This window comes from Oncorhynchus keta, chromosome 2, assembly GCF_023373465.1.
Source record: "Oncorhynchus keta strain PuntledgeMale-10-30-2019 chromosome 2, Oket_V2, whole genome shotgun sequence".
Taxonomy (NCBI): domain Eukaryota; kingdom Metazoa; phylum Chordata; class Actinopteri; order Salmoniformes; family Salmonidae; genus Oncorhynchus; species Oncorhynchus keta.
Window position 1 is genome coordinate 36,893,210 of NC_068422.1, and position 14,481 is coordinate 36,907,690.

The 14,481-nt window shown below is 44.4% G+C and overlaps 1 protein-coding gene across 5 annotated transcripts in view; it reads right to left on the minus strand.

The window, feature by feature from the left end:
• The window catches only part of LOC118400045 (trithorax group protein osa-like), a 129,879-nt gene that overhangs the window by 35,687 nt on the left and 79,711 nt on the right, over positions 1–14,481 (minus strand). For 2 of the 5 annotated variants that reach the window (XR_004828952.2, XM_035796420.2), the window contains exon 1: positions 7,464–9,450. The exons of the other annotated variants lie outside the window; for them this stretch is intronic. Coding sequence is in view for 1 of the 2 variants with exons in the window: in XM_035796420.2 (XP_035652313.1) it covers positions 7,464–9,435 (1,972 nt within the window). In the remaining variant the exon portion in view is untranslated. Of the gene's footprint in view, positions 1–7,463; positions 9,451–14,481 lie in introns of those variants that run through there. 5 annotated transcript variants of the gene reach the window in all.

A 14,481-nucleotide genomic window follows, 5' to 3' on the forward strand; every position in this document is an offset into this window, starting at 1 on the left:
GTGTAATGGAGCTGCATAAACATTTTGCTCTCCATTCTCTGTAAGATCAAGTTTTGAAATCAGTGGAATTAGAGTATGATAGCTAAAGAGATGGAGAAAACACCCATCTTCAAACTAGGGGCAACTGTGGTATGGCATTCCTGACAGTGAGATGCGTCCATCATGCATGATGATGTATACAGGTAAGATAATCTAGCGTTAGCTAGCAACATTTTCAGATATTACACGTTTCAAATTTTGATAGAAAGTGGTTTCATTTCAAGCTAAAGTGTACTGTTAGCTAGCTAGCCTATGTTAGCTGTCTGGCTCCCTAGCTGATGTTATTATTCATGTTATTATTCATTTCCCAGAGCTGTTAGCTTTTCTAGTTAGAGCCTAATGTTAGCTAGCTAACATGGAACCTGGTTGGTTAGTTCCCAGCACTGTGGCATTGTTGGCACTGATCTTGTTGTTGAACTAGCTAAAGTTGTTGAACTAGCTAACGTTAGTTGGTTGGTTCGTTAGCTAACGTTAAGTGATATGTGTACAACACCCATTGAATATGGCTTGTGTAAGCAAATGTCTGCAAAAAGTGTAATGAAATTGTTGCCAGCAGAGCTGGTTAGGCTGTTTTTTATCCAGAAGTAAACAAATCATCGGCCAGAGCGTCAAGTGTGCGCTCCGAGAGCGAAACAATGTGGGTGGGGCTAAAACTTAAGAGGGTGTGAACGATGCTGAATGGGTGTAGACAAAGCCAAGCTCTTCACTAGATACCAAAACATTCAACAGTGATTATCTCAAAGGTGAGTTGATCAACTCTCGAAGCAGAATTACTTTCCCATTGTTCCTCAAATGCAGTGTATGATATACCACTTTGTAGCTCTGAGTCTCTATTTTTATCCAATGTAAAAAAAAAAAAAACATTTCAAATTTTGCTACATAAGACTGAATCCAGGTGGTGAGTCACATATTTTCTGTAGATCTTATAACCATGTATTGCTACCACTGTACCATTGAATGTCATCTGTTACTAGCAAATTATTGATTTCATCAACCTTGTTTCTTAAGCTACATATGTTAACGTGGGCTATTGCACTTTTCTGGGATGCTTGATTGTTTTAATTGCTTTACTGAGAAGCTTAGCAGAGGTAGACATGCTCAGGTTATTTATGTTAGTGCAGGGTGAGCTGCACACAGTGGACTTCCTGCTAGTACACACCACCTAAGTGCTAACAGTATAACTCTGGGTCATAGGCACATGATTACTGTATACAATAGCTGTAGGATCAACAGAGGCATTCAGGGCAGTAAGAGGAACATAAATTAGGTTAATTACATCGCGTCTTCCAGTGCTCCTGGGATAATGTACATTTGCTGAAGCATTATGACAACTCAGTGAAACAATGGTAGGTATTAAATGAGCCGTGCTTTGGTCTTTGATAAGTCATTGTCTCAACATAGCCTTATAATGCTGTGAAATGATCCAGGAACCCAAACGATAATGATAATAATAATAATACGAGCTTTGTTTTCAGAAGGTATCAAAATTACATGGGTGTAGATACATGTTATACCCACAGAGCTGCAATAGTCTCGTAGCCAGTTATGGAGGGCTAAAGGTCGGCTGAACCATTCAATACCACAATTTAGGGAGGTCACAGGGTCAAATATTATAGGGTGTTTTTGTTGTCAAGTAGTGAGCCAAATAGTTCTTTAAAATCAATCTTCAGCTATTCTGAGCATATGTCATTGAATCCCACATGAACTATAATATACGTCATTTCCTGATGCTGGTTTAAAATGTTTGGGAGAGACTTATTGATATCCTGTACTCGTGCTCCTGAATAGCATAACATTTTTGCTCCAGGGACTGAGGCATTTCTCACCTTTGAGCTCCAGGGACTGAGGCATTTCTCACCTTTGAGCTGCCCAATACAACAGCCAGAGAAGGGAATTGAGAAATCCACCCATTCCCACCTCTCACACAATTTGTTGAGCCTTTCACGGGCCCACGAGAAGCAGGATATGGTACACCCGCTGCTCCAGGGCAATAGGTTCAGACCTCAGCAGGCAGTGCCCTGCCAGATCCAGAGACGGGGAAAGGAGCCGAACGACAACGACGGCGCTGCTGGAGTCAGCGTAGTTAGAGTTAGCACCGCCATTGCAGACACAGGCAGTTCCAGCGATGAAGGTGCAGGTAGATCAGGCACCAGTGAAGCTATTCCTAATGTCAATCTGCTCGAACCCCTCAGTCACTCCTGTCCGGTTAGCAGTATGCTGCTGCCTGCGGTTTCCACGACTTGTGACATTGACCAGCAGCTGATTGGAACACTCTTCTTGCTGTTCTCCGTCTACTTCACTACAGGATGGAGGAGGAGAAGCAGATGGAGACCACTTCCTTGGAAGGCAGGTTCCAGGTAGCACAGGCCATTCGGATAGGGACAGATGACAAGGGGTGAAAACATCCATTAGGCCCGAGCGGCATCCATAGGAGTTGAGAACGAGAAAGTTCGTAGAATTGAGATTTGTTTGCTAAGCATAGCGACCTCATTCCTGTAGTCCTCCGCTAGCAAAACAATTACCGCATTGGAACTCCAATTGTCAATATTGTCAAGGACAAGACCAAAATAAGCATAGCTTCTACAGCACTGGAAATGTTTGTTAGCTATTCCAGGAGAAGCAGGCTCCTGGTAGCAGGTGTTGACACAGATATCCAAGTTCTTGAGTTTTCAGTGTCGAGTCGTTGTCTCCCGACAGCAGCTGTGTTCATTGCAACATTCACTCAATGCACTCTACGTTTTTACAATGTGCAGGTCAAGCCATTCCATCAGAATGTGTTATCGGACAGCTAGATATACCTACTTAAATTGTAATAGCTAATAGATTGCATTTGTTAAAATATGAGACGTACGAATTGTAATCAGAAGATACTATTAAAATGTAAATATTATTGGTAACAGAATAAATAGCAGAAGAATAAATGAAGAGTAAATAATGCTGTAATTGAAAATTGTACACCCAATGTAGGCCCTGTAAGAGCTAGAATAGATGTTGTATCCTATGTTGTGATTCTTACCAAATATGTTGTCTTTTCACAATATTCCAATCATTAGCCAAAATTAAAAACAACGTTTCTACTGTACAAATTCTGGTAGGATCTCCCCCTTTCGTTCCATCTACATCCATTGAAAAAACATTTTGCAACAGAATCGGCGTAATGAATACACCCCCGTACATATCATAATCTTCTCTATTTTGTGGCACCAATGTGAAGGGTGTGTGGTGTGGGAATAATGACAAGTGAACCTGGGGGGCTAAAAAAGGGAACCAGAACACGGGATTCAAGCGAACCGAACTCAGACCACCTCTCGAAATGGTCTCAGTTCGGTTCACTTCGGGGGCTCTTTTTAGGGTTCTGAGTTCCTTTGGAATGTGTTCACACTGCAAAGATTGGCTGAAAGTGACCAAGTGTGAAAACACCATTTGCTGCCTAGGGCCTGAATGAGGTGTGCATAACTATAACGGCGCAAATGTGGTAAAGGCCATCACGTTGAATGACTGGACCAGATTCCAATGTTTTGGACACAGGCTGCACCTTGTAATCGGTAGGCTACGTGTTTTTAAGGGACTTTGACTTCATTTCTATTATAATAACAATTGTAGCCTACTTGTACATAATTACACAATCATAAGCTTCTTATTCCCACTACAGCCTATGGCTGCCTGAAAACTAAGTCGTAGACTTAGTCGTAGAAATCGACTCTGCCGCTCAAGCATGCTTTTGCGGCACAGTCGATAGCGCGCCGGACCTCGGGCTAAATCTATTTGATGATCCCTGCCATAGACTGACCAGGTGAATGCTATGAACCCTTATTGATGTCACTTGTTAAATCCACTTCAAATCAGTGTAGATGAAGGGGAGGCTACATGCTGAAGAAGGACTTTTAAAACTTGTAGACAACTGAGACATGGATTGTGTACAGTGCATTTGGAAAGTATTCAGACCCTTTCCCCCACATTTTGTTACATTATAGCTTTATTCTAAAACGGATAAAGTATAAATGCACAATCTAAACACAATACCCCATAAGGACAAAGCAAAAAAATGTATGAATAAGTGTTTGAAAATCGCAATTCATAATCGCAATTAGAATATCTGGCCATAAAATCGCAATGAGATATTTTGTCCAAATCGTGTAGCCTTAGGTGTTACTAATGAACATATTGAGGCTATCGGCATATCATATCTAAATATTTATATAGGCTTACTAATTATGAAGACGGTACAGAGGAACAGCTCAAATGGTTGAGATATTCCCTACATCATGTTGTCAAATGTCAGAAATTATACTCAGACATACTCAATGCAACCAAAAAAAACGGTTGACTCTGACAATTTCTACAATGCAAAATTATATTAACTACTGCTCTCAAAAAGGGCACATGCCATTATTGCTCCGTGGTCATATTTCAACACTAGGTGACTAAAATGTCATTATTATGACTCTCCTCTAGCTCACTGTATTAGCTCAAGCACCCTTTTTTTCAACACAGTGCCATAAAATGCTAATTCTCAGCCATTTCCACCAGTCCCCACTCTAGTGAAACATTTTGCCCGCTCCTTAAAGGATCATCTTTCTGTGATTATGACCAAACCCCTGTTGCCTAGCAACACACAATTAAGAAATATGCTTTCAGAGAGGCTTTGCAGGCGTCCATTAACAGATGAAATTACCAAAGCAACAAATGTCAGCCGCATGCACATTCATTTGTTGTACTGAGTGTGTGTTTAACATGAGGAAACCCTTGTGTGCAAAAACGAACTAGGGTGAGCTATTATCATGGCTGCAGATTTTTACAGCAGAGAAAGGTAGCTAAACAGAAAGGGTCCTTTAGACATAAACAGAAGAAGTACCATCTTTTTCCCCCCCTGAGACTAGACAGACTTCATAAATCCATTTGTTCTCAATCTGTAGGGGAGCTGTCGGAGCCAATGGTTATAGCTCTAGTACTGGGGGAATCCAAAGATGTCAGCCTAGTCCATAAATAACGGAGTGAATCTGTGGATTAGTAGGGTTGTAAAAGGAGGATCTAAAGGACTAAACCCCTTTTGCTTCTCATTCCAGTAACTCAGAGAAAAGACACAATTGCTAATCGGTGATCATCACATTCATTTCAGCAGCATAGCTAGGATGTTGTCCAACCCGATGGATGCTGTCCAATAGCATTATTATTGAACAACTTTGATGATGAATCATACTTGTTGAAATCATAGTTAGTGCTGGTAATTTCTCACATCTTCCAAATTTCTGTAGCACCAACGTTAGAGAGCTACAGTATACAATATAGTTCATTTCAACATTCCCTACAGTGGTCACTGCTGCACCTGAACAGAGACAATAACAGTGTATGCAACACTACACATAACGTACAGCTCCAGGCCACTTCAATGCACTATAAGCAGAATGATGCTGTGATGATGCTGAAACCAATATTACATAACCCTTCCCACCAGGCCATCAGCCCTGAAGATTATGCTATGTGTGGACAAGAATGTGGACAATTATGCCTTTGTTCTGTGTGGACAAGCTTCAAATGCCTACAGATGAGGTGAAGGGCAAGGAATATTGCTCCAAAGCAAAAACAGCTCTCTTTTTCTCTCTCTCTCACACACACACACACACACACACACACACACACACACACACACACACACACACACACACACACACACACACACACACACGGCACGCATAAACTCAAGGCTCCAATTTTCCCATGTTTAATCGTGACCATGTACCCAGATTGGTTGGACAAACAACTACTGACAGGCTGTTTCTGCTTTAAAAAGCAGCGTTAACTCAGATAGATGACAGCTCACATCGTACCACATCACACTGTCCTTGCCCCACTCCCACCCTCCCATCTTGGTCATCACAACCATTATGTGTGGCAAAAAAATAAACAATACAGAACAGCATGCATCTCATAGAGCACAAAGATGACTGACAGTACACGAGTGTCTAAAATAGAATTCAGAACGAGGTAGGTAGGGCTACTCTCAGAGCTTTTCAACAGGGACTCATTTTAGGATCACAACAGCGGACTATAAATAATTAGGGCATGGGGAGGATTAAAGGCTGATATTGTTAAAAAGTTACGCTTTTGGGCCATTAATTAAGCCATTCATTTAAAAAAACATGATCTCAAATATGGATATACTGTAACTAACGCCATTCACGGAAGATATGGTAGACAAACTCTTAAGGATCGGAACCTTTTTATTCAATTTTTGCCTAAAATGACATATCCAAAACCAAATCTAACTGCAAATCTAACTAATTCTTGATACCATTTGAAAGGAAACACTTTGAAGTTTGTGGAAATGTGAAATTAATGCAGCAGAATATAACACATTAGATCTGGTAAAAGAGAATACAAAAAAAATAATTGTATGATCATCTTTGAAATGCAAGAGAAAGGCCGTAATGTACTATGCCAGGTCAGGCGCAATTTAAATGTTGGCCACTAGATGGCAGACGTGCATGGGTAAAGTTTTAGACAGATTCAATGAACCATTGCATTTCTGTTCAAAATGTTGCATCAAGACTGCCCAAATGTGTCTAATTGGTTTATTAATACATTTTCAAGTTCCTAACTGTGCACTCTCCTCAAACAATTGCATTGTATTCATTCACTGCAATAGCTACTGTAAATTGGACACTACAGTTAGATTAACAAGAACGTAAGCGTTCTGTCCATATCAGATATGTCTATGTCCTGGGAAATGTTCTTGTTATTTACAACCTCATGCTAATCACATTAGCCTGCGTTAGCTCAACTGTCCCGTGGAGGGGACACCGATCCCGTATTAAGTTGAGATGTTTATCCATTGTCAATCCAATACAAAGGCACATACACAGGTTAACAATAAGCAGAGCTCCACACAGCCAAAGGGTAGATTGAAATGATGTGAAAGCAGCAAAGAGATAAATTCATATCAATCTACAATCTACAGAAAAAGTATCTCAAACACTTCAACGTTGAGTGGGAACCAGATAAATGGCCCTTTTCGGGCACTTGGTTTAAGAGCACTGCATTACAGTATCCTGTATTCAATTCATGCCAAATAGCTGTCATAAAGAGAGCAGTTTCATAGCCGTAAATATTCAACTGTTATTTGAGAAAGGGGCTATCCTGATAAGGGTATACAATAATTATTAATTTGATTGCAAAAACACAATACCTAATTGTTGTCTTAGAGTACAGAGTGAATGGTTATCTAACCAGAGCTTCCATTTCAAATAGAAAAAATATATAACTACAATTTTTTTTATATAACCCAAGAGAAACCATACTCTTTCAGTAACCATACTCCTTCAGTAGCCAACAAATACACTACAGCCAAGAGACATTCTATACAGGAGGACTAGGGGAGAGGAGGAAGAGGAGGGAATGTTTGAGGGGATAAAAGTATGCTTTACTTGTATCTGGTGATGCCATGGTGGAGACGATGACAGGTGGGCCAGTACGGCGGCTAAGCTTCTGGTTGGTGGCCATAGCACTCTGGTTCTGCATGCTGGTACCCACTGGCATCATGGCTCCATCGGACGGGGTGCCCCCAGCCTTGCGTATCATCTGAGGGCTGGGGTGGGCGCTGTGCACGGGTTGCAGGCTGCGGTCCCGTTTCATCAGCTCCATGGGCACTGTGTAGTTGGTGGAGTATGCCCTTGGGGCCTGCTGAGGTGACGGCTGGGCAGGCATGCACACTGGCATTTGCTGTTGTTGCATGGCTTGCATCTGCTGGGGCATGGCACCCATCATCTGCATGCCCGGCGTCATGGGGACACCCGGGTGTTGGGAGAATGCAGACATGGGCCGGGACTGGACAGGGACCATGGCACCATTGTAGGTCCCTGGGGTACGAGGTCCTGGGTAGCCCTGTGTATTTTCCAGAAGTTGCTGAGAGGGAGCACTGTTGGGCCTCCTGGCCAAGGCCTCAGCCATGGTGGGGGAGATGGTCTGCATGGTACCAGGGGTCTGTGGTGGCATCAGCCGGGGGTCCATGCCCATGGCCTGCTGCTGCTGCTGGAGGTACATGTCAGAGCGGTGGCTGAAGCTGTTGGAGCGGCCCCGCATGTGGGCCTGTTGCTGGGGCGTGGGAGGGGGCTCTAAGGGCCTCTTGACGCTGATGGCCACCCGTGACAGCACCCGCGCCTGCCCTAGGTTGGGAGCCACTGAACGTACGTCATTCTCCTCCATGACTGCCAGCATGCCGGTTGTGTCAAAGCCCTGCTGGATGAGTGAGGAGATGGTACTCTCTGAGAGACCCTCGTTTCGAAGAAGAGCCAGGAACTCTGGGTCGGCGTTCCTCTTGTGATCCACTGGAGCTGCAGGCGTCTGGTGGGCTGTGGGAGGTGGAGGGGGGAGGGCTACAGGGGCAGGTGGGATAGGAAGAGGGGCAGGAACAGGTGCAGGAACATGGGCGGCGACAGGAGGGTTGGGGTTGTAGACCTGCATGTTGGGCTGCGGAGCTTGTTGTTGTTGAACGCTGTAGGGCAATGTGCACTCCTGCCTTATCATCATACCTCGCTGCTGTATGCTCCCATCCAGCCCCTGAGTGTTAGGGTCCACCACCAGGCAGGTGGCTGCAGGCTGCTGCCGAGGGTCCACGGGATGGCCGTTGATGTCGGTATAGACTGTCTGGCCGGCTAGAGGGGTTGGCTCAGAAGTGTAACGAGGTGAAGAGGGTTGTTCCATTCCATAGTGAGCAGGAGAGCTTTGGCCATCTGGCATCATATTGGCAGTGGCGGTTGCAGCTACAGCTGCAGGCTGATTGTAAACCTGGTTAATGCAATGGGCAGTTGGCGGAAGAGGGCGAGGAGGAAGAGGAGAAAAAGACGAAGGACCCGGAGGTAAGGGCCTCCCTCCCTGTCCCTGGTCCCATGGTGGGCGTCCCACTGGGTTCATCCCGTAGTGGGACGGGGATCTGCTGAGCGGGTGAGGCTGCTCCTGAGTCTGATGCTCCACCCGGTAGAAGCCCCGGGGGTCCTCTGGTGGTCGGGGAGCCATAGCAGGGTCATGGGGATAATAGTCCTGGGAGGCGATGAATCCTCGGTGACTATTAGCCATGGGTGGACGGTCGTAGTTGTTTAGCTCAGGGACTGAGCCCTTTCTCATTCCCCGGGGATCGGTAGTGTAGCCTTGCTGACTGTACAGAGAGTCTTGGTAGGAGTAGGGGTCTCGTTTCAGATCCAGGTCCGGAGGACGCATCCCAGGGGGAGTCTCATAGTAACCTCCTCCCTCTGCCCCGTAAGACAGCGAGTTTCGTCGACCCGCTATCCTGCCTTGTTGGTCATACACGCTTTCTCCCCCGGCCCACTGACCCTCATTCCCCCCCAGGGTGTCCCAACTGTGAGATCGACCGATACTCAACTGCTTGCTGGCGACGAGCATTGGAGAAAAAAAAAAATGGACAGCTTTACAGAGGACAAAAAACAAGCAGGGAGTAGTTGGTGTTTTCTTTCAAGTCTTCAGTTACAATTTACATCAATAGAGTGGAAAGGAGGGAGGGAGGATGGAGGAGGAGCAAAAACAGATGAAGCAGTGGGGTATATTGTTTCACCTGATATCCAGTTGTCATTTTTTGGGGCTCTTCTGAGGTCCTTTCTATTCAGTGGCTCCCCCTTGACAGGCAATCCTTGAATAATTAATCAATGGAAATATTGCTGCTAGTTGTGAGAGGACACCACACTGTGCAAATGCTGCAAAGGCAGCCCCAACTACTCCATTGAACCACAATGACAGAGTCCGTGCTTGTGCTGTCCACCAACCATGTAGGCTACCCGATGCGGTGAGAGGAAAAATACACGAAAGGGGGGAATATTGGAGGGGGTGGGATGGGATTGTAGGCAGGGGCTTGTACTAATCCAGTAGGGTTTATCCTTCCCGTACTCTGGGACAATTTACTCACTCTGGAGATTGCTATGAGGGATTACAGTCTAAATAAAGACGGCTTAATTCTGCTACCCATCGTGACGTTACGTGAACCAACTAAAAAGTATCTCTGAGGATTCTGCCCATTTACGTAAGGGCAAACCTCCATCCAAATCCGTGGCCCGGGACACTTACCTGGGTCTGATCACTTGATTTTGTTGTCAATGACTTGCTGGGTCTCGTTCAATGAGCATGAGAGATTTACACTACCCCGCTAGTAGCCCTCAGGGAGGGGAAGGCAGGCAGGCGGGTGATTGAAATGAATACAGATCTCCCTGCTAAGTCTCATGTGCCGTCAGGAAACATCAAATCCACTCTGATTGGACACTAATCCGTTGCCTGGGCCGGCGCTGACAGAGTGACCACGCAACTCCTGTGAAACTCCTGTCACACTCTCCCCCCTCACTGAGAGGACCTAGTAAATGTCACAAGACGACTGGCACCCGGAGACACAGAACCCACAGGGGGCAATGGGAAACTGACTGCTAAAAAAACATCTGAAAACGTTATTAAAGAATACTGCCTGCAACCCTTTAGAAATAACAAGCGTGAAAGAAAGTGACAAAAGCAAGGCTTGTCCTCAAAGCAACTATTTGCATGTACAATTATTGGATTAAAGCCATTTGCTCCAACCACAATCTGTCAACCTGCTGTTACCACAGCACTCCACCCAAAGCATTGCTGATCCCCTTTACCAAGCGAAGCTCTGTGTCTGGATTTTGCCCCTTGTCAGAGAGACCTGGGGGGAGAATGCACTTTTTGTCACTACACACACACTTCTCTAAGCAATCCTTGAAAACCTCTATGAATCCTTCCTATCCTCCCAGTCCCGCTGTGGTACATAATTCTTTGGCCTACCTACCTGCCTGGCCAGCTGACACTTGATCCCTGTTGGAGAGGTTCCCTGTTAACTAATGCATGAGAACAGATGTTAAGGCGGAGAAGACGCCTACATTTTCATTAACCCTGTCCTGGGATCAGTGCTGGGGCATTATGTTTTCTGTTGCCATGACAGCTAGGGACCCTCTCAAATATCCCACCTCATTGACAAATTATACTCGAGTTGAAAGATTAGTGGAATTTGTGTGGGTAGCTGGACAGGTAGGATGACTGACAGTGAAGGTGAACAGGTGGTCACGTGTCAGGTGACAGAGGAATGGATGAGACTGAGGCAGGAATTCCTTTAACCATAAAGTGGTATATTTACTGAGTAGTCTGTGCTGCATCACAAAGGAAACAAATAACATGTATCCAATCAAATTCATAATCAAAGATCAAATCATATCAGTCATTATTAACATAATTTAGGGAATTCAACAGTCCAGTTCATTAAGAAGTCAATAGTAATCATCCGCGAGTCATTTAGGCCCATAACTATTTATCATAAATCATGAAAGAATACAAACAGTGAATGGTTATACAATCTATAATCCCCATGATCAAAGTCAATCAGTTAGCAAACAATGACGTTTCTCATTTCACTCTTTCAATTGTCTTCATGTGTACATATATAATTAATTTCAATGCACATGAACCATATCGATTGCATAATTGGCCTATGAGGATCCGTAGGGCCGTGATCATTGACAATTCACATTACACAATGTTTTTGAAGCGTGCGCTCCAACCCGCGCTCCGCGGTAACAACTATTAACAATAACTGATGGCCCATCTCCGGATCGCAACAGATAGTTCAGATGAAAGGTAACATGAAAGGGAACGGAGTTACCCTGCATTCGGTTTTTAGACTGTAGCTCAGTTGGTAGAGCATGGCGCTTGTAACGCCAGGGTAGTGGGTTCGATTCCCGGGACCACCCATACGTAGAATGTATGCACACATGACTGTAAGTCGCTTTGGATAAAAGCGTCTGCTAAATGGCATATATAGACCATTGTGAAGACCTGCTGGATTGCAGTGGTGGATCCGTGTTTAATCAGTGTTGAGTAATTAGGAAGAGAAGCGATAACACTGGACAGGATGTCAAAGGAAATGCTAAAGCGCCCAATGCTGTTGCATTATGGGTTGACAGGAAAAGGGGGATTATCATTGATAGTGGAATTGACTTCAGACCAACTGACTTTTTCCCTGTGTTTTTATAGTTCCAGGAAACCATAGTTGACAGAAGGAAATAAGGCAAGTGAGATGGAGAGAGAGGGAAATGGATGGATGAGAGAGCAAGAGACAGGAGGCAGCTGGGGGCACTGATATTAAAATGAGAGCGAGAGTTTCTCAATTCAGTTTCATGCTTGAATGAATAGCAGGGTGAAAAGTAAACTAATTAAGTCTTTGGGGACTTTGTGGAAACCGAAAGGCGTACACATATGTAGAAGCATGCACACACAGTTATCTATGAAACAGCAACCATACGTAGCACATGCCTTGTGGGAATAGGATTCAATTCACTTAGCAAAAAACCTAACAATAACATTGGTCACTGGAAGCCATTGTCCTGCCGCCAACACACACCCACGTAGACTGTGTACAACAACCCGTGTTTCAACTCCATCAGTGTAAACCTAAACAACGCTATTCCCCTCTTTTATTGATTTACTTCTGTGATCTGATTCCCAAGAGTGTGCTAGACTAGACTACACATCTTTATCGAACAGTTCTAGATAGAGTATGTGTGTTCTGGGTTTGTAGATCTAATCATACAGTAACAGGAAGCAAAGACACCGTCGACAAACCAAGGATCCCTACGCCTGAGTATACACAGGACATTAATGGGACAGTTCACTCACTCATCTTTGCACGCTCCTTGGAGCATAGTGCCTCAACAAATGGATCCCCACGCTGCGGCCAGGTCCCAGCATGGTGTGTTGTTGAGTCCCAAGGTGTGTACAGTCGTGGCCAAAAGTTTTGAGAATGACACAAATATTCATTTTCAGTCTGCTGCCTCAGTTTGTATGATGGCAATTTGCATATACTCCAGAATGTTATGAAGAGTGATCAGATTAATTGCAAAGTCCCTCTTTGCCATGCAAATGAACTGAATCCCCCAAAAACATTTCAGCCCTGCCACAAAAGGACCAGCTGACATGTAAGTGATTCTCTCGTTAACACAGGTGTGAGTGTTGACGAGGACAAGGCTGGAGATCACTCCATCATGCTAATTAAGTTCAAATAACAGACTGGAAACTTTAAAAGGAGGGTGGTGCATTGGAATCATTGTTCTTGCTCTGTCAACCATGGTTACCTGCAAGGATACACGTGCCGTCATCATTGCTTTGCACAAAAAGGGCTTCACAGGCAAGGATATTGCTGCCAGTAAGATTGCACCTAAATCAACCATTTATCAGATCATCAAGAACTTCAAGGAGAGCAGTTCAATTGTTGTGAAGAAGGCTAGAAAGTCCAGCAAGCGCCAGGACCGTCTCCTCAAGTTGATTCAGCTTCGGGATCGGGGCACCACCAATACAGAGCTTGCTCAGGAATGGCAGCAGGTAGGTGTGAGTGCATCTGCACGCACAGTGAGACAAAGACTTTTGGAGGATGGCCTGGTGTCAAGAAGTGGAGCAAAGAAGCCAGACTGGTATTCTGCAAAAAGGTACAGGGATTGGACTGCTGAGGACTGGGGTAAAGTCATTTTCTCTGATGAATCCCCTTTCCCATTGTTTGGGGCATCTGGAAAAAAGCTTGTCCGGAGAAGACTAGGTGAGCGCTACCATCAGTCCTGTGTCATGCCAACAGTAAAGCATCCTGAGACCATTCATGCGTGGGGTTTCTTCTCAGCCAAGAGAGTGGGCTCACTCACAATTGTGCTTAAGAAAACAGCCATGAATAAAGAATGGTACCAACACATCCTCCGAGAGCAACTTCTCCCAACCATCCAGGAACAGTTTTGTGATGAACAATGCCTTTTCCAGCATGATGGACCACCTTGCCATAAGGCAAAAGTGATAACTAAGTGGCTCGGGGAACAAAACATCAATATTTTGCGTCCATGGCCAGGAAACTCCCCAGACCTTAATCCCATTGAGAACATGTGGCCAATCCTCAAGAGACGGGTGGACAAACAAAAACCCACAAATTCTGACCAACACCAAGCATTGATTATGCAAGAATGGCCTGCCATTAGTCAGGATGTGGCCCAGAAGTTAATTGACAGCATGCCAGGGCGGATTGCAGAGGTCTTGAAAAAGAAAGGTCAACACTGCAAATATTGACTCTTTGCATCAAGTTCATGTAATTGTCAATAAATATCTAAAGACACTGAAGCAGAAAACTTTGTGGAAATGAATATTTGTGTCATTCTCAAAACTTTTGGCCACGACTGTGGGTCGTCTCCCAAATTACAAGATGACATATTGTTTTGATCTACAAATTGATTAGATTTGTGCCACAAATGCTGCAAAGTTAGCATTTGAAACAGTAGCCATGTAAACAAAACCAAAGAATGGATTGCAGTCATACCTTGTCCATAGACTGCTTACAGTTTGTCATTTTGGTGAACTCTCCCTTTTGAAACACTGTGACATTCAAATGTAAATACTTGTGGAGGCACA